This window comes from Mesoplodon mirus, assembly GCF_964341445.2.
Source record: "Mesoplodon mirus genome assembly, chromosome: 7".
In the NCBI taxonomy this organism is placed as follows: domain Eukaryota; kingdom Metazoa; phylum Chordata; class Mammalia; order Artiodactyla; family Ziphiidae; genus Mesoplodon; species Mesoplodon mirus.
In genome coordinates, this window is record NC_138983.1 from 102,657,890 (window position 1) to 102,681,023 (window position 23,134).

A 23,134-nucleotide genomic window follows, 5' to 3' on the forward strand; every position below is an offset into this window, starting at 1 on the left:
GTGAGTGGGTTGAGGAGACGACTTCCAGGTGAAAAACGCGATTCTTGGAGGTTGGCTGACTTGACGTCTTCCCCATGGGCAAACGCGGGAGCCGGAGCCGGAGCCGGAGCCAGAGCCAGCTGCTCAACTCCCTAACTAAAAAGCAACAGAAGCATCTAAGGGATTTCGGCGAGGAGCATCCCTTCTATGACAGGTATGGAGAGGCGAGGCTGGGACCGGCGCTGCCGGCGTCCTTTCCCGGTGGGAGCCCGCGTGTCCCCGCGTTTGGTCCGCCGGTGCCCCGGGGGTAGTGACAGGGCAGCTCCCGCCGCGTGCCACGCTGCCCCAGCGCCGGCCTAGCTCGCCCGGGGATCCTGGCGGCTTCCCGCCTGAGATGGGGTTCTTCGCCAGTCTTCCTACCCTTTGTTGAGCCTGTAGTTTGATGCTAGACGGCGCGCCTCCTGTGTGGCGACTGGGCAGAGATTTTATAAGCTTGTGTTCGTTTTCTATGTTTTTAAAGAATTGCTTGGGGGCTTCCCTGGTGGCGCAGTGGTTAAGAATCCGCCTGCCAACGGAGGGGACAGGGGTTCGAGCCCTGGTCCGGGAAGATCCCACATGCCGCGGTGCAAGTAAGCCCGTGCGCCACAACTATTGAGCCTGCACTCCAGAGCCCGCGAGCCACAACTACTGAGCCAGGGTGGTGCAACTACTGATGCCCGCGAGCCTAGAGCCCCTGCTCCGCAACAAGAGAAGCCACCTCTCGCCGCAACTAGAGAAAGCCCGGGCGCAGCAACGAAGACCCATAGCAGGCCAAAATAAATAAATTAAAGAAGTTAAAAAAAATTAAAAAAGAATTGCTTGGGGGCTTCCCTGGTGGCGCAGTGGTTGAGAGTCTACCTGCCAATGCAGGGGACACGGGTTCGTGCCCCGGTCTGGGAGGATCCCACATGCCGCGGAGCCTGCGCGTCCGGAGCCTGTGCTCCGCAACGGGAGAGGCCACAACAAGAGGCCCGCGTAGCGCAAAAAAAAAAAAAAAAAAAAAAAAAAAAAAGAATTGCTTGGGACCCTCGACATCACCTATCTATTCAATGACCATGAGGAAAGTAATGTTTGGGTAGTTGTGGGTTCCTCTCTAAGTGTCCAGACTCTCAGTTATGATCTTAGTGCTCATCCCACCCCTTTGGGCTGCTTTATCAACAGTTAGAGGGATAGTCTACTTAAGAAACTTGCTAGAAAAGGTGAACCCCGAGGGCTTTTATTTGCCAAAATTTCCCATCTTTTGGATGAGAGCCTGTTACTGTGTGACTGTAGTATTTGTCATGTGGTCTTGTTAGACTTTTTCATTCGTCTCTTATTATCTATTTGGCATATCCTTCCAAAACCTGTCCAAATGCATATGGAGTTTTTACTTGACAATAGATATAATGTATTTATAACGGTATAGTCTGCCACGTTCATTTAAAGTTGTATCATTAGACTTTTCCTAATTGCTACATACTAGTAGTTAAAGTTTAACATTGCCTGTTTCTTCTCAGGGTTTCCAGAAAGGAAGCAAAACCACAGACTTGTCAACTGGTAATGCTTTATACCTTCTTTATGATAGTAGATTCTGGACTGTTACTTTTAAGATTATATATGGTACTAAAGTTTGGCTACATTTCCACTCTCTTTGATTTTAGATGTAAGCTATATTTTAGTAATATTGCTTAGTTTTAAGTGCAGATGTCTGTTAAAATGCCATTGTGATAACTAATATCGTATAAAGTATGAAACTGTCCTGAGAGATTAGCCTGTTAGAACCTGTTAAGGAGGCTTACCAGAGGGCTCTTGGTGAATCCTCAGAGGGAATGTCATGTTTGCTTAACATAAAATAGAGTGCAAAATCATCAAAGGTCTTATTTCATTACCACAGACTCAGAAATAAAGTACACTTTTTTGTTGTAAGTTTTCCTGTTGCTCCTTTAAAGGTGCCAAATGTCTGACACATAGGTTAGATCGCCTTATAACCTAAAGCTCCATGTGTTTAGTTTGCTGTCTTCCCATGTGGAACATGAGCAGTTCAAAGAAGAGGAAGCGCTTCTAGAATCATAGCTAGATTAGCTGTTTTAAACAAATTTGGTGCTAGGTCTGGTTGAATAGATAGGGTTGCATATTTGCAGAAAAGCTAGTTTTTATTTAGAAAAGTCTGAACTTGGTTCCACTGTGGGCCTGATGATAGTCGTGGGGTAGCAACAAGAACAGTATAAGTTTTGTTTTTAAAATCCCCATTTTCCTTTTAGTCAGAGAGTTTATAGATACTTCAAGTTCTGAAAGTGAAGCATAGAGTGAACCAGAACAAGTTTCTGGTTACAACAGACTACTTGCCACATTAAAGGATGTCTCCAAGGAAGATGAGGAGGAGGAAGAGGAAGAAGACAGTGTTCTAGATGAGACAGAAATGAATCTTGAAGATGGCGATAGTGACGTCATTGTGGAGGAAGAGATGGCAGTAGAGTCCACTGACATGCACAAGAGTAAGTGTCTTTGATGTGGGTTTATCATCTTTGCAAGGACCACAGACAGATTGCCCCAGGGGCAGGGTGCCTTGTACCACAGAGCTGGGTGAAAGCACATGGATTCAAAGCAGAGATTCTTAACATTGTTGGGCTCTGTGATATCTTCAAGAATCTGATGAAAACACAGGACCCTGTGGCCATAAAAATGCAGAAATGACATTTTTGCTTATGATTTCCAGGATTTCATCAATCCTACTTCAAATTCCCCTGATTGGGAGGAAAGGGAACATAATTCTGTTTTTGTAATGGTCTCAATTTATGAAAGAGATTATTGTTCCTGCCTTAGAGGAACCAAGTTGAATGGAAGATAGACATAAAATATACAAAACTTTTCAAGCATCAAATCTGAATGGAACCGATAAATATAAGGTGTTAAAGAGATGCACAGTGGTCACATGCTGCCAGGGTGAATGAGGGGAGGCTTCAGAGAAGAGCTGGGACTGAAAGCTTAAAGGAACTCTGTCTCACTCAGACGTCTAGGGGACTATTTTTTTAAAAATTATTATTAATTTATTTATTTTTGGCTGCATTGTGTCTTTGTTGCAGTGCGCCGGCTTCTCACTGTGGTGGCTTCTCTTGTTGTGGAGCATGGGCTCTAGGCACGTGGGCTTCGGTAGTTGTGGCACACGGGCTCAGTAGTTGTGGCTCACGGGCTCTAGAGCACAGGCTCTGTAGTTGTGGCGCACGGGCTTAGTTGCTCGGCGGCATGTGGGATCTCCCCAGACTAGGGCTTGAAACCACGTCCCCTGCATTAGCAGGCAAATTCTTAACCACTGTGACACCAGGGAAGTCCCCATAGGTGACTTTTAATTTAACTTTAAAATCAACTTTATTGAAGTATGAATTACATTCAACAAGGTGTACCCATTTTAAGCATGTAATTTGATAAGTTTTGACAAATGTGTATATCTATATTGTCATCGCCAAAGTCAAGATACAGAACACTTCCAATACCTGCAAAAAGTTCCTTCTTGTCCTTTTACAGTCAGTTTCCCAGGCCTGGCATCAGGCAACCACTGACATGCTTTCTTTCACTATGTATTAGTGTTTCCTATTCTAGAAATTCATATGAATGGAAGCATACAATAAGTACCCTGTTGCACGTGGCTTCTTTGGCTCCTCATGTTGTTGTGACTCATCCGTGTAGCTCATATTAGTAATTCATTTCTTTTTATTACTGGAATAGTAGTCCATTGTCTGAATATATCTGGGTAACTTTTTATATTCTATTATCTTAATGCCTACTTGCCTTACTGTATTTTTTTCTATACTTTAAGGTGTCACACACCATTCTTAGTATTTTCATTCATCACTTGTACTCGGATACAAAAATCATTGCCTCAGACTTAGGGATTGTTTTAATTTTGTTGGTTTTCCAGTTTTCTTTCATGTTTTAGGTTTTTAAAAATGAAAAGTTTGGCTTTTTAAATTATAAAAGTAATATATATTTACTGTAAAAATTTAAGAGGGTAATATAGTTAACGTATATCTCCTCCACCCTGGGATGAACACCTTTAACATTTTATAGAACCTTCCAGACTACTTTTTTATGGATATATGAGTGAATATATATTTGTGTGTACGTGCATAATGGCCTCATACACTTCTGTAAGTTACTTTTTTCTTTAATAATATAACGTGTGTAACTGTGGGTTACTGCCGCTAGAACCCTGGTGTCCAAACTCCCAGGCCAAATCTCCTTCTACTACATTACACTACCATGGGGAGGTTTAAAAAAGAAAGGGAAAGTATGAAGGGTGATTTTTCCATAAATTAAATCCACTTGAAAAGGCGCATTTGGAGAGTCAGAGAGTACTGATATTGTTAGAAAGAAGAAAGGTTTAAAAGCTGGTTAAATCTCATTTTTAAAAAATCCATATGTACCACATTGTAAAAAAGAGAAGGAAGACGGCATTCATGATTACTGGGCTGGCAGGGTAGGGGACAGTTGCATGCTGGGGGTGGCTCTCGTACTGGCTCTTCCACTCTTCACACTTGTGCTCGGCCAGGGCCAGGGACCGCTGAGGGAGATCAGAGGAGAGGGTGGTGCCTTGGGGGTTCCAGGGGGTTGTGCAGCTGGCTCCCTTGCCACCCAGACTGCCCCAGGGTTCCCAGCCCCAAGGATTATGGAGCATCCCCACACCTGTTTGCTCTGCAGTTGCTGTCCTGCACGCATTTTCTCCTCCAGCACTTTCTGCGGTGTCTCCTTGGCCTTCTGCTCATAGCTGTTTTTCTGGTCTTCCATCTGTAAAAGCAACTTATTCATTCCCCAAGAAGTGTATTTCTGTAAATTTGAGGCAATTCAACAAATACACGTTGACCTACTGTGTGCTAAAGCCTGAGCAGGGATACAGAAATGAAAAGAAATTGGTCCTTGCCCACAGGGCAGAGATGTCAGTAATCTGGTGGACCTTCTTCCAGGCTGGAGGCAGGCAGGGAGAGTCCCTCAGGTGATGTGAGAGGTGAGTGGGGATAAAAAACTGCCCTGGGCATGCTGGGCATTCTCCCCTAGGCCTTCCACAGGCATTTGAAATCCGACATTTCCAAAGGGAAATCATCTTTCTAAACCTGCTCCTAGCTCAGTGGTCAGCATCACCCCCCACCCAGTCTCCCAAACCCTAAACCAGGGAATCATCCTTGATTTCTCTCTCACCTTCTTCAAGGAATCAGTTCCTCATCAAGCTTTCTCACGTCAGCGTCTTTAACGGCTCGTTCATTACCTGTATCCTCTATCCCTACCGCCACCTCCTTAGTTCAGACCCTAGTGACACTATTATATGGATTATATAGAGACTATGTGTTATCTTCATGCCTTGCCTCCCTTCAAACCCTTTTCAGTCCTGCAGCTAGAGGGTTCTTTCTAAAACTTACATCTGATCCCATCACAACCTGCTTACATCTCTCAGTGGTTCTCAGTGTTCTAAGAATCAGGTCCAAACTCCTTGGCATGGTTCCTACTTACAAGCCCAGACTTTGATCTCATGCTGCCTCCACGCAAGCTGAACTGCTTGTAGGTCCCCTAAGCACTGTGCTTTTCAGCCTCTGCCTTTGCCCATAAAGCTTCTTCTGCTTAGAGTATCGTGACCCACGCTTCTCACCTGGTTAACTTCTACCCATGTTCAAGATTCAGCCCTAGAATCATAAATTCTGATAAACTTGGCCAACCATACCTACCCCCCGACTCTTTATGGATTAGGCAGTTTTACTGGTGTTCACATAGTATCTGTATTTCTGATCTATTGAATCATCTGTCTCCTTTAAGGGATTGTAAACTCCTTTGAGGCAGGGAGCATTTTTATTTTTGTATTTTTTGTGTTTTATTTATTTATTTATTTATTTATTTATTTTTTATTAGCTTCTGCTTTATAACAAAGTGAATCAGTTATACATATACGTCTGTTCCCACATCCCTTCCCTCATGCATCTCCCTCCCTCCCACCCTCCCCATCCCACCCCTCCAGGCGGTCACAAAGCACCGAGCTGATCTCCCTGTGCTCTGCGGCTGCTTCCCACTATCTATCTACCTTACATTTGGTAGTGTATATATGTCCATGCCTCTCTTTCGCTTTGTCACAGCTTACCCTTCCCCCTCCCCATATCCTCAAGTCCATTCTCAAGTAGGTCTGTGTGTTTATTCCCGTTTTACCCCTAGGTTCTTCATGACATTTTTTTTTTAAATTCCATATATATGTGTTAGCATACGGTATTTGTCTTTCTCTTTCTGACTTACTTCACACCGTATGACAGACTCTAGGTCTCTCCACCTCATTACAAATAGCTCAGTTTCGTTTCTTTTTATGGCTGAGTAATATTCTATTGTATATATGTGCCACATCTTCTTTATCCATTCATCCGATGATGGACACTTAGGTTCTTTCCATCTCCGGGCTATTGTGAATAGAGCTGCAATGAACATTTTGGTACATGTCTCTTTTTGAATTATGGTTTTCTCAGGGTATATGCCTAGTAGTGGGATTGCTGGGTCATATGGTAGTTCTATTTGTAGTTTTTTAAGGAACCTCCATACCGTTCTCCATAGTGGCTGTACCAATTCACATTCCCACCAGCAGTGCAAGAGGGTTCCCTTTTCTCCACACCCTCTCCAGCATTTATTGTTTCTAGATTTCTTGATGATGGCCATTCTGATTGGTGTGAGATGATATCTCATTGTAGTTTTGATTTGCATTTCTCTAATGATTAATGATGCTGAGCATTCTTTCATGTGTTTGTTGGCAGTCTGTATATCTTCTGTGGAGAAATGCCTATTTAAGTCTTCTGCCCATTTTTGGATTGGGTTGTTTGTTTTTTTGCTATTGAGCTGCATGAGCTGTTTATAAATTTTGGAGATTAATCCTTTGTCAGTTGCTTCATTTGCAAATATTTTCTCCCATTCTGAGGGTTGCCTTTTGGTCTTGTTTATGGTTTCCTTTGCTGTGCAAAAGCTTTGAAGTTTCATTAGGTCCCATTTGTTTATCTTTGTTTTTATTTCCATTTCTGTAGGAGGTGGGTCCAAAAGGATCTTGCTGTGATTTATGTCATAGAGTGTTCTGCCTATGTTTTCCTCTAAGAGTTTGATAGTTTCTGGCCTTACATTTAGGTCTTTAATCCATTTTGAGCTTCTTTTTGTGTATGGTGTTAGGGAATGATCTAATCTCATACTTCTACATGTCCCTATCCAGTTTTCCCAGCACCACTTATTGAAGAGGCTGTCCTTTCTCCACTGTACATTCCTGCCTCCTTTATCAAAGATAAGTTGACCATATGTGCGTGGGTTTATCTCTGGGCTTTCTATCCTGTTCCATTGATCTATCTTTCTGTTTTTGTGCCAGTACCACACTGTCTTGATTACTGTAGCTTTGTAGTATAGTCTGAAGAGGGAGCATTTTTTAAAAAATAAAATTATTTTTGTAGGCTTGGGGATCTGAACAATATTCAGTAAAGTCAAGTTTTAAAAATTAATACATTTGTATTTTTAGAATTTCTCCTGGCTTCAAGGTCAAAAAGAAAAAGACACAAAAGCAGCTTTGCAAATTCACTGGGGGTCTTGCCTTTCCAGTGCTTTTCATTTTTATGCCCTGTGATTTTTGGGAAAGCAGGAGCCTTTTACTGTCGATTCTGGGTTACCCAACTGGGTAAGAGATAGTCTAGATAATGCAGATTTAGAGTTCAATATCAAATCATTTCCATTTAGCTTTGGAGTCATCTGAAAATTTGGATTTAAATGTTGAGTGGGTCTTATGTTCTTGGAATTGTCATTAGAAACCAGATACAGGAGTTACTGGTTGAGATCATACATGGTTATGTCCAGGTTATTGGACTTAACCATGCTGGTCACTGACCAGCTTTATCCCCCTTTGAAAACGAGTAGACTGTCATTCTGGATTATATGTCAGTCTCTTACGAGCTTGGTTGGCATTACTGAAAAAATAAAAGTTGTGGATCCACAAACCCATAGACTCTATAGGCTATGTTCCCCTGCAGAATTCTAACTACATGGCCACCTTATCTTCCTAACATCAAGTGGGAGCAGTCTGGCCGGTCCATCTCGTTCTCTTGATCTTGAGTCTTCTGCCAAAGACCTCCCCCTTTTCTGCACCAGCACATACGTCACAGCCCTGAAGAAAGTGTAGACATCTGAGATACGTTAACAGTGGGGGAGGGCTGATATCCCGTGAACAGACACATAAATGCCTGTTAGACCTGGAAATTGAAAACCAGAGAGGCGGGGCCCCACTGGTTTTGGCCCAGGCCACCAGCCCCTGGTGTTCCCAGCAAAATGTTCCCAATGTGGGAGTTTGAGGAAGCAGGGAAAGGCAGGTGGTGTGAGTTTATTAGGACTTGAGGCCCTCAGCCTCGCACTGAGGCCAGCTGAACCCCCAGAGCGTGCTTCCTGCCCTCCTGTGGGCTGCTACTCCTAAAGGTACTTGGTTTCAACAGTTATTTGTGCATCAGATTAAAGACTGAAGGGAGAGGGAACTGCAAGCCTAAATTCTTCATATCATACGCCACCTCCCTTTCTCTTCTTATTATATAAGCAATTCATGTGAAAAACAAATAAGGCAAACAAAACAAAACAAAATTACCTGAAATCTTGCTATCCAAAAGTTACCATTAGTATTTTGGTGTATACTTGTTCCAGATTTTTCTTTATTTTCAACCCTTCATTAAGGCCATTGTAGTGTTGACAGATGATGCTGGCACAAGCACTTGAGATGAGGCTCCTCTTTTTAAAATACTGTATTTGCATTTGGTTTAATTTCTCTCGGGCCCTGCCTTGCCTGGTCCCCAGCGTGGTGTTTTCTGCTGCAGTCTCTGTAAATTGGAGTTGGGGTGATGGGGCGGTCAGGCAGGGCTGTGTGTATCTGTGTCTGTACGAGGGAGGGCGGGCACACTTTCCAGTGTTTCTGGGCAACAAGCAGGCACTCACTGCAGTTTCCTATGCCTCAGGCCTGGGCTGTGGAGACAGGGGAAGTACCAGGAAGGGGTGGACGACCCCGACCCAGCTAAATGGAAGGCCCAGCTCCGCTGTGCGTCAACAAGAGCAGGGAATTCAACCTGATGTACGACGGCACCAAGGAGGTGCCCATGAACCCAGTGAAGATATATCAAGTGTGTGACATCCCCCAGCCCCAGGGCTCTATCATTAACCCAGGTGAGGCCCCAGCTGCTGGGGAGAAGGTGGACAGTGTGCCAGGTTCTGGGCTGGACCCTTAAAGCGATAGTCGACTTGAAAGTCGCCTCGCTTACAAAGTTGAAGACTGGTAAATAAAGCAAGAAATGCTGTCCCTAGAAAGAACCCAGAGAACAAAAGATATAAACTCAGCACAGTCTTCCTGCCCACCCAGTGGAACAGTAAAGCATTAGAAAGAAGAGGGGGTATTGAGTTCTATAAAAAATAACTTCTCTTGGGACTCAACACTGAGAAGAGAGGCCAGGTAGTTTAGAAGAAGGAGGGCTTAAAACTTAGAAGGTCTGAGTTATAAACCTCGGTCTTTCCATTTCACTACTTGTGGGACATTGAAACAAGTCATTCAACGTTTTGAGCCTCAGCTTTTTCCACTATAAAATCTGGGTTCTCATCTTTCCTGCGTATTTCAAAGGCTGTTCTAAGAATCAATTGCCATGACATCATGAAGGCTATTAAGTTCTCTTTATAAATGATGGGTAAGTGATCATTTAATTTGTATGGTATTTTTCCTAGGAGAATACCACCTGATCCCTATATTTACTCAATGTTTAGCCAGTTCCGACTAAGAGCCAGATAATTTAGACTTGACCTCCAGTGCATCTAGTGAGGCTCTGCCATGAGGGAAGGGTCTGTCTTCACAGTAAGCTTATAAAGGAGAGAAGCTGTGCTCCTTGGGTCCTTAGAAGGGATGCGAATGTGTAGAAAGGGGTTTAGAGTAGGAATTAAAAGATTTCTAGGAGAAGGGAGCAGGGTCTGCAGCTCCTGGATAGGGGAGGGGATGAGAACTTGCACTGGGGCTCCGTAGGAGGAGCTGGGAGTGGGGTGAACACCCTTGGTTCCCACTCTTTGGCACTGAGGGTGCACACTGAACCCAAGGAACCTCTGTGCTGGCAGTGCCTAGCTTGAACAGTGGGTCAGCTGCAGGGATGACAGTGCAACGTGAGCACCTCACTTTTGACCTTTGTGTGTGTGTGTGTGTGTTTCTCGGGTAGGATCCACTGGATCTGCTCCTTGGGATGAGAAAGATAATGATGTGGATGAAGAAGATGAGGAAGATGAGCTGGACCAGTCACAGCACCACGTTCCCATCCAGGACACCTTCCCCTTCCTGAACATCAATGGTGAGTGGGGTGGGGGGTGGGACCGAGGCATGGAGAGGATGTAAGGGGCTTTGATTTTGCAAGCGTTGACACCATATCCACCATTGCACTGGGAGCAGCGACCAGGCCCTGGGGCCAGGCTGCCAGTCTGTTAGCAAGTCGGAGTCATAGGCAAAGGAACTCCGTAGGCATAGTTATCCCAGTGGGGTGGCTTCTAGGCAGAGAGAGCATCTTCTGAATCTTATGTGATAATTCAGAGAAATTAAAAAATGAAATTCATTCTCAATCCCGCATACAAATACACAAGCTGTTACAAATTTTGCTGATTTCCTTCAGGCCAAGTGCAGGGATCCTTTTCGTGAATTGTAGGCAAACTCTTCTGCTATTTCCCTCGGTACAAATTTTCTGTCACTGCCTTAACAGCCTCTGCTAAGGCTGTATCGTGGGAAACTTGTGGCTCTACAGCTGTTAATACTAGGCTCTGATAAAATTTCTCTATGAGAGACTTTTATCTTTTTTTAATTAATTAATTAATTAATTAATTTTTTGTGGTACGCGGGCCTCTCACTGTTGTGGCCTCTCCCATTGCGGAGCACAGGCTCCGGACACGCAGGCTCGGCGGCTGTGGCTCACGGGCCCAGCCGCTCCGCGGCATGTGGGATCTTCCCGGACCGGGGCACGAACCCGTGTCCCCTGCATCGGCAGGTGGACTCTCAACCACTGCGCCACCAGGGAAGCCCTATCTTCTTTTTAAATTGACTCTTTGAATTCAGCTTCCCAGGAAAGATGCGTTTAGAGGTTGGAGGGTCCCTGTGAGACAGAGCAGGTGCTGCACCTCCCATTGCACGTTCTGAGGACGCTCAACCACAAGGTGAACTGCTCTTCTACAGCATCTTCCCTTGAACTTTTCACTGACGTGCTCGTAGTCATATGACGTGCATTCAGTTGAGTAGCTTTTCACTACTTTTCTAAGTTCCATCTGGCTGCTAGGGTCAAATGAGATACTTTTTGCCACCTAGAAAATTTAGTATATCCAGAGGATTCCTGTAGGATTTTGGAGTCCCCTTCCCTAAGTGATGCCCCTTCTTTTGAGAATGAGGAAATGACTCTTATCTGTCTACTTGCCCTCCTTCACTTACCCTGTCATTTATAACCTTGCAAGCAAGTGATGAGTCAAGACAACGATCATAGAGCTCTCTCAGGTTAATACTGCCACAGCTACATTCCCACTTGGTGCAATTTTAAGATTTGGACATTTGGAAATGTCAGATCCTTTCCCAAATCTTTGGCTCACTCATTCTGTTATTCTCACCCCTTAAAAGGATGCAACCCATTTCCAGGATCATGATTTACCTTTTTTTTTTTTTTTTCATGTTTTTTTAAAGCTAATATTGTGTGTCCTTACATTATGGGCCACCTTGGATCCTTTATGGAAACATGTGAACATATATTAAAAATAAAAAGTAAAATGTGGCCCTACAGCCACACCGGGATTTCATTGCCCTGAGAGAGGAGTTGGGGCGCATCAGTGACTTCCACGAAGCCTATACTTTCCAACAGGCTCCGGGCCAGCCAGTTTCCGGCTTAAGCAAGGAGAATGTTCCAGCGGTAACCAACAAGGAGAACCTGGCGACGCCGGTCTCGACTCCATTCCTGGAGCCGACCCTGGGGAGCGACGGCTCTGCGGTCACTTTCGGGAAAACCCAAGAGGATCCCAAACCATTTTGCGTGGGCAGTGCCCCACCGAGTGTGGACGTCACCCCCACCTACACCAAAGACGGAGCTGACGAGGCAGGATCAACCGATGGCAAAGTTCTGAACCCGAAGCCATCTAAGCTGGCAAAGAGAATCGCAAACTCCGCTGGTTACGTGGGTGACCGGTTCAAGCGTGTCGCTACCGGACTGTACGCAGACTCCAGTCAGCTCGGCCGGGAGCAGCGGGCATTGCAGGTGAGCCCCCCCCACCCGAATTTCAGGAGCCTGAGCAGTTGTCAGGTTTTTTTAATGTGTGAAGAGGAGGGGGCCGGGGGTATGATAGGGCAGGACACCGGGCTGATTTGGTTAATGAAGCTTAGGATAATTTAAATGTTTGAAATGTGTCCAGTAAGGGGACGTAAGTGGATACTTGAAGTTATTCTGTAGATTTTAAGCAAACTCCACTCAAATGCTGATAACGGAAGTTTTAATTATTGCGAAGGATGTCTAAAAGACTGCATGACATTTACCTATCAATCGCTTTGATTTCTCTGCCGTTACTGTACGTTAACAAATATACCTAAAAGCGCTGCTTAGAATGCCTTACGTGATACTTGGTGGAGGTGTGTAGCGGCCGCATGTCTGTGAGATTCGTGCAATTTTTTTTCCACCAAAAAGCAAACAAACAAACAAAACAAAAAAACAAACCTTGCTTAAAGGGATAGAGTATGTATTTAACTTGCTAGTGAATGATAGATGTTGTATAGGAATTTCCTTAAGATATTTTACTTTTAATTAAAAGACAAATAAAGCCAAATTGTTTTGCAATGTTAAGAAAAAAATTGGTTTATGCTTATAAAAATGGATGAAGTTATCTAAATGATCCATTGAGTGCCCATTTTAATGACATAGATGGAAGGATTACAAGAGGACAGTATTTTATGTCTACCCGCTGCTTACTGTGAGGTCAGTTCTTCAAATTTTTATTACTAGAATCTTCCATAAACCTTTTGAGTTAAATTTCATTTCCAAATATACAAAGGGAAGTTTGTGGGCCATGGTCGTCTTTATTCATTGTGCATTTGTTTTCTTTTCTCTTGTGTTTTTGTTTTGCTTTCTTTGCGTTGTGTTTTTGTTTTGTTTTATTTACCTTCGAAAGAGAATGTCTGTATGCCACAGTGTATGTATGGCTATACATACACACCACATATATCTCTACATACATATGGCTTTACGAAGAAAGAGTGTGTGACTAGTTACACATAGACACTCTTACATTTTTATCGTTCAATTTTAAAATATCTCAGTTGTATCATAAATTGTGGTTGGTTTTGGGCAAACTTTTCTTTGAAGATACTTTCCTTTAAGGTAAGGGCAGTGAAATAGCTTTGGTGGTAAGGTGTATCTTTTTTCCATCTCCGTTCTCTTTCTAGCGTGCAGTGATGCGCTTCTCAGAGTTGGAGATGAAAGAGTGAGAAGGTGGCCACCCCACGACCAAAGACTCCGAGGTGCGCAAATTCAGCCCCGCTGACTGGGAAAGGCTGAAAGGAAGTCAGGACAAAAAGCCAAAGTCGGTCGCCCCGGAGGAGGCCATTGCCGACCAGAACGACAGTGAGAGATGTAAGTGAACCCAGGCGGCTCGTTTGTGGTACCACGTCGGTGGGAACGGGGCGGTTCCTCCCCCAGTGCCGAGGGAGGTGAGAGGAAACAATACATTTCCGACGGCCCAACGTCTGGGTGCTGGCTGTTCGGAGAACGGGCTGCTCTTGCCACCCTTCCCAGCTGTGGATTGCAAGGCTGGTTGTCCTTTTGAGCGTTGCGGCATCCAGGAGTGAAGCACCTATGAAATGTTTCCTGGCACGCATCTCCTTTTTCCGGAGAAATGCTAGTCCTGTAGTTAGTAATAGTCTGATACAGTAGAGCAGAGGAATGGCGGTGCAAGACCTCCAGCGTAGCAGGTATGTGTTCTGTTTTGTAGCAGGTACGGATACGGGTTTTTGGTAGCAGTGGAATGACACTTGCAGCCAGAGCCAGACCCTCCAGGGTGACAGTCTCCTGTGGGAGGGAGTGGAGAGTACTCGGATTCTCCCTCCAAAGGCAGAGGTTTCGTTCAAATGAGATGAGGGCTGATGAAGGCACCAGAAAGAGGAGCATAATTATTTTCTGTGGCAGGCTTGTTTGCAGTCATTAGGAGTTGACAGCACGCTCCAAGGGCGTGGGATCAACGAGGGCGTTCTTCCTACCAGACGGGGTGTATTCTGTTTTGGAGGCCAAATTGGAGAGAAAGCTAGTGTTTGCCTCGAGTCACACTCTGCGGTCCCATCAGCTGCTCCCCCACTGGGGTTGACTTCGGGCTTTGCCCTCGAGACTTCCTGGGCTAATGAGATGTGTTGGCAGCAAGTGGAGGTCTTTCTGCCGCTTTCTTCAGTGTGCGTGCTTGTGGCCTGTGGCCTGCAGCCTGCTCCGGACCCCAGAAACCTCACCGGTGATGGTGAGTGAGGGCACCTAGGTGAACGTCGAGGACAGGGTGGGCGTGAAATCCTCCTGAGATGGGACAGTTGGGGGTGGTGGACACGTTTGGGAGGCCCAGGCCCTTGGACCCAGTCGTAGGGTCGGCGTTCGCCCGCACGCTTATGTCGTGGGTGCCTGATGCAGTTTGGGAAAATTGTGGTCAGCCACAGCGTGTGCTTCTCTCTGCTGCTTGGAGCACTGCCCTCCCCCAGCTCATCTTTAGGGTCAGACAAAGGCCTGTGGCCAGGGTTCTGGGTAAGCCACACCGGGACCGGTTTGTCCTACGTGGCTCCCGTAGAAGGGGATTTCTGGGGCTAGTCAGTGGCGGCCTTACCCGAGGGATGGGGCTCTTGATGTGCCTGGAGTAGACGATTCCGACCTCCTCCCCCTCGGGATTGGAATGAAAAACGGAGGGTCCAGGCCACCCTGGAGTGAAGCAGCAAGAAGGCCTCCCTCCTTGCCTGTGCTCACAGCTGACACGCAGCCCTTACCCTCCTGAGTGGCCTCATAACTCAGCTCTTGGGGAAGTTTCTCAGAGAGATGTGATAAAAGTGGGCAAGGCCAAGTTCACGGGGATGCACTTTTCTGAGGAGGGGATCTGCCTGTTCCGGGTGGACGGTGAGGGAGGCTGGAGGAAGGGAACGGGCAGTTAACTGGCCTCGAGTCTTCTCGCCCTTTTCTCCAGCAACGTGGCCAAACCCAGGGTGGCCGCTGCCCTTCACGTCTCAGTGGCCTCACCCGCCCTTCTTCCCAGAGACGTTTGCGTGCGTCCTTCCCAGTCTTTCCTGCTGAGCGTGGAGACAAGAACTCGGTGTGGCTGATGGGGAGCAGGGCCTGAGCCCCAGATGATTCCGAAAGCCACCTCCCCCCACCGCCTGCTTCCAATCTCAGACCGACCGACGGGTCTCTTCCTGGAGCACCCGGGACATGGCCCAGTGAGCCATGAATCGCCACCATGGGAGGGCAGGAGAAGGGTTGGGGAAGGTGAGGGGCTCCGTTTGAAAGGTTGGGGCAATGGAGGTGGGTTCCCCACCCACCCTCTGTCTTGTAGAGACGTGGGGTTTGTAACTAGCTGGTCAGGAAAGGTCACCTGAAGGGGCCACTGTTCTTACTGCGGCCTCCACGTCCAAGGCCCAGCAGGTGTTCATTCCATTCAGCTAGATATGAATGGGCCTTCTTGTTCTTGGGCCATCATGTCTTGAGCTGATATGGGCTCAGGTCCTTCTCATGGGTGTCGGTGTGGCCGAGAGCCGAGCTGTGAGCACATGGGAGCTGGGGCGGGGATTTGGGGCGGGCAGGGGTCCCAGAGAGGGTCCAGGACGCCTTCAAGATGCCTTCCCCCTTCTGAGGCAGCCCCTACCCATGGAGGGACCAGGAGCTTCCAAGGTGGTGGGTGCTGTTTGCGTGGCCCTGGTTGTCCTGGTGCGGGTGCATCTTGTTGCTATGGGCTTGTTTAAAGAAAGGAATTAACTTGAAAACACAGTGGCCGAGATACTCATTTATTCTTTATGATCACATGGGTGGCTGAGTGAAATTTTTATTTTGGAAGTTCACCAAATGAGTTGGGAGGTTCCTCAGACTTGGAAGTTCATCACTAGGAACCCTCAGTGGCATTTGAAGATGGGGCGGGGCAAGGAGGCATTGGTCCCTTCCTTCTCAAACTTGGAGTAACCATCTCCCTTGCCAACCACTTGGCTGGGACAGGCCTAGGACCTGCTCAGTGGCAGTGCCTGGCCAGGAGCTGGAGGAAGCCTCAGTCGAGGGGCTTCATGAAACTTCTTTGCTCAGGGAACTTCTCTTCCAGCTGAGCACCTGCACGTGTGTAAACTACTCTGGAACAGAGGTCCCCTGCACCCCTTGTGTAGCGGGTGTAACTTTGAACAAGGTTAGCCCTGACTGGAGGTGCTATAGTTAAGCTACAGAGAAGGGGATTTTAATCCTGGGGAGCCTTCCAGCGACTCAGAACCCTCTCACCTCGTTTAGGCCTCACTGGGCATGGCTCAACAGTGGTGAGGGTGCTTTGCTGCCACAGTGACTTGTAAATGTTGCTGTGGTGATGCTTCTGTGAGGTGATGCTGTGGTACAACCATAATGAATTTGGGATATAGGTGCTGTGAGTCATAGGACCATGCTGCAGGGACCACGTTCACATCTTGCTTAGACTGGGTGACCAAGGGCACATGGCTTCCCACTTTTAGAAGGGCCAAAAGTAGCAATGATGGCAAAGCCTGATGGTTAGGATCCCCGTGTATCTATTTATCTCCCCATCTCCTTTGCCCTCAAGGGTCATCCTCCTGTGGGTCGTGGTTAGAACAGTCTTTGAGAAGCTCCAAGTGACACGGAGCCTCTACCCCATAGCTGGTGGCCATGGGCATCTTGGGCAGTCGGGGTGGGTGTCCTTCAGGGTTATTACTGGCCTGGGTAAGGTCACACTAACGTAAGGTCTTGGGGGGCCTTAGCTGAGGGGAATTGAGATCTTTGCCCTAAAAGGCTCCGGGGTTGGGGGAAGGGTGGATGGACCTAGTTTGGAAAAAGAAACTTTCAAATTGGACGTGGGGGTTCTTAAGGCAGCCCTTCCATTCCTCCATGGATCCCCTCCCACGGAGCTTTTAGGGAAGGCTGATTGGACCAGATTGGACCAGAGAAGTCCAATGGTGTAACCAGCAGGGCTCACCTCTTAAAATTTCCTACATTTCAGGCCTGAGATTCAGGCTGGTCTGAAAGTCTTGGCACCTTTTGGTTAAAGGGATTTTTCCAGCCTTTCTCTGTGCTGAGCCCGGCCCGTGATTATGAAGCCCACCCCTGGAGGGAGGCTAGCAGTAACATTCCCACTTTACAAAGTGAAGGGGGCCGAGTTGTAAAGCGGCGCCATTCCTGCCCGAGTGTTTAAGAGGGTCACAGAGCAGCCGGAGTGAGAGTTGCAGCACGCCGTCTTCACCGGGCCTGCGGTAGCCTGGGCTGCATCACCCGTAAGCACAGGCCAGGAGTTTGGGGTTTCTCCTGCTGCCATGGCAGGAGACCCTCGCGGTTGGGGTGATTCCACCATTCCGGCAAGAGTAGATGGGGATCTCTCCCACCTTGGGATACCCTTGGAGAAAAGCTAAGTGTGTTCCACCATTGAGAGCACAGGTCAGGCTAGCCCAGGCCAGGGTGAGGTTCATCCCCACAACTGGCTGCCATTAAATGCTGGGAATGCCCCCAAGAGAGGCTGATCAGGGGACCAGCCGGCTGGGCAGAAGTGGGAGTGATACTTGAAGTGGTCTAGGGAGCGGAGGAGGAATGCGAGCAGCATGTGAGGGGTGTGTCCATGATTTCATCTAGAAAAACGGGCTGTGGGAGCTTAGCTCAGGTGTTAACGAAATACCAAACTCATACACCCACCCCCACCCCCGGCCGGTGATGGACACAGGGTCATCTTCGGGGAACTCTTTAACAGCACAGTGATCATTATGGAATTCTTTGTGTGTTAGAAACAATGTGACTAGCAAAGCAGTTGAACTGTTTCTTTGGCTAGAGCAAAAGTGAGGAGTGATGTTAGGCTAGGGTGATTGGAGGAAAAGCCCCAAGTGGATGCTAGATTGAGCAGAGGGGGCAGGAGGAACACAGGCGGAGCTGGGGTGTGAGCAGTTCAGCCCTGCCCGCCGCAGCCCCCCACCCCACCCCCATGAAGGGGGTTGGAGTCTTGTCTTTGAAATGTCCTTAGATGCTTGTTGCCTGGGAAGGAAGGCGTGGAGACGTGCCAGGTGGGTGACTGGTGTCACTGAGGGCCTTCTTCCTAGACAGGAAATAGGAGCAGCCCCTCGATGGCAGTGAAATGCTTTTCCCCCCATGGGTGTGGAAAGAGGACAGACGGACTTGTAGCAATCTGGTTGAGTTCTTTGAAATTGCCGTTGACCCTTGTGTGTGCACCAGGAAGCCTTTCCTTTCCCTTTGCCAGGCTCCTCTTGCCTTGGTCTCCCCAGCTTCCCAGCCTCCCACCATTCTTTCCCTACCCTTTTTCTTCACCCTCGCCCCTGCTGACCCAAGTGAACATGGGTGCTATGTCTGTGTAGATGGCAGTTGGGGGCTATTTGGTCTCTTGATGACATCAGCCTTTTTTGTTGACTAGCAGCTGTTTCCATAGTCATTTGTAGCTCTGCCCTGATTGGTTGGATCTTACTGTGAGGTCACTCACCCCCCTTTAAAAGTAAGCCACCTTGGAGAGTTAAGCAGTTAGGGAGTGATCTCACATGCCTATAGAGGGATGGTGTAGATGCCTCACCTTGACCCTTGAAGGATGGATTGTGAGTGGGCTACGCGCCTCATTTTCTGCTTTCTTTGCTGGTTGTGTTCAGCTGTCCTTCCTTTGGGACGTCTTTCTGAGGGTTTTGTGCTTCCGGCGTGTGAGGCCCCTGGTCTCCAAAGGGGGGTGCGTCTGTTGGTAGCAGATTGCCTTGGGCATGGGGGTCCTGCCTGCTCCTGGTGACCTTTGTTCCCTCCTTTCCGGGTTGTCTCCCCTCCCCTAGGGGAGTGTTATGATGGAAGCAAAGCTGACCGCTTTGAAGCCCCAGAAGACAGTGATCTTCCTGAGGACATGGACACGGAGCCCCCCAGAGAGTCCCCCGCCGACCAGGCGGCCCCGGACGCGTCACGCAGCCCCACCCTCCGGCTGAACAGAAAGCGCAAGGTGTCTGCCAATAGGAACCACACTGAGACCACTGTGCTCCCGGAGGACCCTCTGCTGAAAGCCAAGCGGAGACGGGTCTCCAAAGGTGAGCTCGGTTTGGCTTCGGGCCCGCAGGGCACCCTACGGAAGTCCTGGAGCGGAGCAGTGGAAAGTTCCAGTCCCACCCTGGAGCCCTGGGGGGAGCCACTCACACCTCCCCACCCCCCCAAAGCCGGGTGCCGGGGCTGGAGCCCAAAGGTGGCCAAAGGCAAATAGGCCCCCTCCCGAGACTTGGTGACAAGTTCCAGCCATCACAGTGACCACACCCCTCCTCTCCCCCACCCCTGTTAGTGATGTGTAAGACAGTTTGTTCCCCGCCCCCCCGCCCTGGGGGGCTTCTTCATTAATTTGTAGTTATTTCTCCATTAGCTGACTGGCCTGAGAGGGAAATGACAGACAGTTCCTCTAACCACTTAGAAGAGCCACATTATAGTGAGCTGACCAACCTGAGGTGTGAATTGAATTAACAGGGCTCCATTCCAGAAAGCAGCGCCGCTTGCTGCACCTTAGAGGACGGCGGGAGCAGAGAGCAAACCTGGCCGGCATGGCAGGAAGGAAGTGACCCAGGCGGTTCAGCCTGCGGTCACCCCCCAGGGCAATAGCATCTCCAAAGAGAAACCTGGCAGGAAAAGGGCAGAGGCCAAAAGCAACAGCAGCTGGTTGGAGGAGTCCCTTAAATGCAGTGACAATGAACAAGATACGCACGGGACGGGGGGCGCTCCTGGAGGGTGGATCACCCGCCCTCTGTGGGAAACGGCCCTGGAGGGGACCTGAGCGCCATCCAAGTTGACAAGAGTAGCGTGTGGCGAGCGGGGAGTTTTCTTCATGAGGTCCTTTCAGCCTGCACACTTCCTTATGGAATGGACAGTGAGGCGGGAGCTCGACTTCCTGGGCTGCTCCTCATCACCCAGCCCGCGGCTGGGCAGGAAGGGAAGTCTTGGGTGACCTCGGGCGCTTGTCAGTGCCCTCATTCCAGCCTCAGGCTGTCCCCAGTCGCCCTGTCCCGAGCACCCAGGCCCCCCACGGGTGGGGACGGGAGCGCACGAAGGGCTGGCTTCTGCCCTGTCTTGCGGCCCTTTGAAGCGACTTGCCATTTGGCGTTTCGTGGGTTAGCCTATTTGCCGGTTGAATGTGGGATGATTAAAATATTAGTGCTTTGAAAACATAATTGGTATATCTTTAAAAACTGAAGCTGCTCCAACGATCAGTGCTAACAATGGGCTTTTCTTTCCTCACCGGCTACAACTGTGTAACGCCCGCTGCTTCTCCCCCTGACAGATGTGCTGTGCATGGACGAAGAAATGGATCGGCAGCCTTCGCCCCTGCCACAGAAGTACACTGACAACAGCGAGAAACCATCCGGGAAGCGACCGTGTAAAACCAAGCATTTGATCCCTCAGGAGCCCAGGCGGGGCTTGCTGCTGCCACGGACTCCTAGGTGGACAATGCGGATGGCAAGGTACCTCTTGCCCCTGGCTCTCCCCCGCCCCCTGGCCCTATGCAGGCACATCCCGCCTGCCTACTTCTCTGTTTCTGGGGACAAAGCTTTCCTTTTCCTGAACCCCTCCCCCCAAAACGTCCCTGCCCCTTCCTAGGGGACCCGTCTCCTGGGTGGTGGTGAAGTCTCCAGCGAGTAAAAATGCAACCCCTTCCTCGCGCCCCGCCTCCCCCAGACAGAGAGGAGGAAAAGTGCTTTCCTCCACTCAGGTTTGTAACTCAGGGAGGAGGCGAACCAGGCGGGTGGTGGAAGGACAGCCTGAAATGCGTGCGCTGCCTGGTTTCGTGATAGGTGACCGTCCGGAGATTTTGAAAGCGGCCTGAGCCCAGTTCCGACTATGATCTTTCGCCGGCCAAGCAGGACCAGAAGCCCTTGGACCGTTTGCAGCAATTGTTACCAGCTTCCCAGGCCTCGCAGCTGACATGGTCAAGCTCCCCTCCAGAGACCACCCAGTCCCGCCCGATGCCACCGGAAGCGCGGAGACTTATTGTCAATGAGAACGCGGGCGAGACCCTCCTACAGCAGGCCTCCCGGCTTGGCTACGAGGTGAGCATCCTTGTGGGTGCCCCGGATTAGGATCCGCCGGCTGCTGCTCCTTGGGTGGGGGACACACTGGCTGGGGATGGGGGGCGGGTCTCAGAGCCCAGCCCCCTCCACGTGGCGGGCCGGGCTGGGTGTTCCAGCAGGGTGTTTGCGTTGGCCCTGCTCACACTGCGGGCTCTTTGGTGGCTTGTTCAGTCGTGGTGTGAAAAGAAAGGCAGGCCTCTCTGATGTTCCGTTCCCGTTCAGGCAGGTAGGCTGCTTCGGCCAGTCCGGCTCACTTATCTCTGATACAAAATCTGACCTAACCCAGGGCTTGGCAACCAGGGGAATTTTAATGAGCCCTTTTGGATTCTGAATAGCAAGAAGGAGAGTAGTTATTAGCTCTACTAACTTGTGCTATTTGGGGCAGAGTGATGCCCCTGTGGGGTAGCGGGTGGGAAGTGTCTGTGCAGAGTGGGGGTGGGAGTAGGGCAGACCTGAGCAGTCTCTTTCTGAGAGGGCACGGGAGCCGAGGGCTGATGGGCGGGGAGCAGGGGTTGAGCCTTGCACAAGACTCCCTGTCCACACTGCTGTATCCCAACCCAGCACGGCTGATGACAGTGATGGCCTCTATTGCTAGAGCAACATAGAAAGAGAGCTGATATCTGCCTAAGCCCGTGTGATCTGTAGTAACTCCTTTCACCCTTTTAACATCTTCACTTGGGAGTAACGAGTACTAGCCCACTCTCGGATGAGGAAACTGAGCCTCAGAGGGGTTAGCTGATCCCCGTACAGGTAGCAATCCAGCAGTGCTCCACAGCCCACCACGCTCCTCAGCAAGACTGGCTCACACTGGAATTGCCCTTTTTACAGTTCAAAACCTCTGTGAGACAGATGCCTCTCCATGCCCTGTGCAGTTCCCCCACCATACTTGTCAGTAGCAATTGTGATGTGATAGCCCACAGGGCAAAGGCATTTTTCTGTGCTGGCATCAGCCCTCTGGGAGTTGAATGGTGACAGTAAAACGCGGTTCAGCAGGCTGAGCGTGGAGGTGTGGCTGAGCACTGGGGTGGCAGGACCCAGGCTGGCCCGGAGCCCTGGCGCCCACACCCTCAGCCAGCTCTGTGCCCCTGTCCCCCGTCTCCCATCGTGTCCCCCCACCCCGGTCCATAGTGCCGTGAGCCCTTGGAAGTGTGGCTGCCTTGGCCCTAAGACATGACTGTGGGTGGGAAGTTGGAAGCACTAGGGCTATGCTTAGTTTGGGGGTGTTTTTTGTTGTTGTTGTGGGTTGAATGTGCTCTTGTGTATATCTACACGTCTCTTGGAGACCTCTCCATTAGCTAGAGAGCACTTTGTGGTAGTTAGCGCAGTTACTTGCAGGTGAAGTCCAAGGAGCACCCAGTTGGTTTCCCAAGAGCTGAGAGCGGGCGCCTAGGAGGACAGAGCAGATGTTGCACATAGTGTTGAGCTAGACACCCCCGTGGTTGAGAAAATAGTCTCCTTGCTTCCAGCAAACGCTGGAGGTGGGGGGGAGACCCCTAACCCCAACTTTTGGGTTAGGGTTGAGAAAGTAGACTCCCGCTTCCAGCAAATGCTGGAGATGGGGGTGGCGGGGTGCTGCTGCACCCGCCGTGGAGGGCGGGGCTCCGAGCCCCACCTGTGAACTTGGCATCATTTCCAGCAGCCTCCCTTTGGGACCAGAGACGTCAAAAGACCCTCGTTGGTCCTCTAAGACAGTTTCCATTTTGGTTTGGTGGCTCTGAGGCCTGGACCAAGGGGCACTTGATCCATACTTTTTTAGGCTACCTGGCCTTTGATTGCACAGGAAGCCTTGGGAATGTTTACGGTGGGATTTGTTTTTTTCTTCAAATGTAAATTTCA

At 49.1% G+C, this 23,134-nt stretch overlaps 2 protein-coding genes across 5 annotated transcripts in view; both read left to right on the forward strand.

The window, feature by feature from the left end:
- Nucleotides 1-21,128, forward strand: LOC309807238 (uncharacterized protein). 3 transcript variants are annotated; one of them, XM_082626586.1, is made up of 10 exons: nucleotides 1,804-2,492; nucleotides 8,982-9,186; nucleotides 10,215-10,343; nucleotides 11,883-12,272; nucleotides 12,930-12,983; nucleotides 13,451-13,637; nucleotides 14,264-14,508; nucleotides 19,034-19,279; nucleotides 20,512-20,692; nucleotides 21,023-21,128. In XM_082626586.1, the coding sequence occupies exons 7-10, from the start codon at nucleotides 14,403-14,405 to the stop codon at nucleotides 21,024-21,026; spliced, it is 537 nt and encodes a 178-aa protein (XP_082482712.1). In that variant the 5' UTR covers nucleotides 1,804-2,492; nucleotides 8,982-9,186; nucleotides 10,215-10,343; nucleotides 11,883-12,272; nucleotides 12,930-12,983; nucleotides 13,451-13,637; nucleotides 14,264-14,402; the 3' UTR covers nucleotides 21,027-21,128. The 3 variants fall into 3 exon arrangements, 1 of the variants encoding a protein (XP_082482712.1); XR_014294528.1 differs by lacking the exons at nucleotides 1,804-2,492; nucleotides 14,264-14,508; nucleotides 19,034-19,279; nucleotides 20,512-20,692; nucleotides 21,023-21,128 and adding exons at nucleotides 1-193; nucleotides 13,996-14,257; XR_014294529.1 differs by lacking the exons at nucleotides 1,804-2,492; nucleotides 14,264-14,508; nucleotides 19,034-19,279; nucleotides 20,512-20,692; nucleotides 21,023-21,128 and adding exons at nucleotides 4,863-4,996; nucleotides 13,996-14,257.
- The window catches only part of LOC309807233 (BCL-6 corepressor-like), a 9,253-nt gene continuing 7,091 nt past the window's right edge, over nucleotides 20,973-23,134 (forward strand). For both annotated transcript variants that reach the window (XM_082626578.1, XM_082626580.1), the window contains exon 1: nucleotides 20,973-21,277. In XM_082626578.1, the coding sequence (XP_082482704.1) occupies nucleotides 21,194-21,277 (84 nt within the window). In that variant the 5' untranslated portion in view covers nucleotides 20,973-21,193. The remainder of the gene's footprint in view (nucleotides 21,278-23,134) is intronic.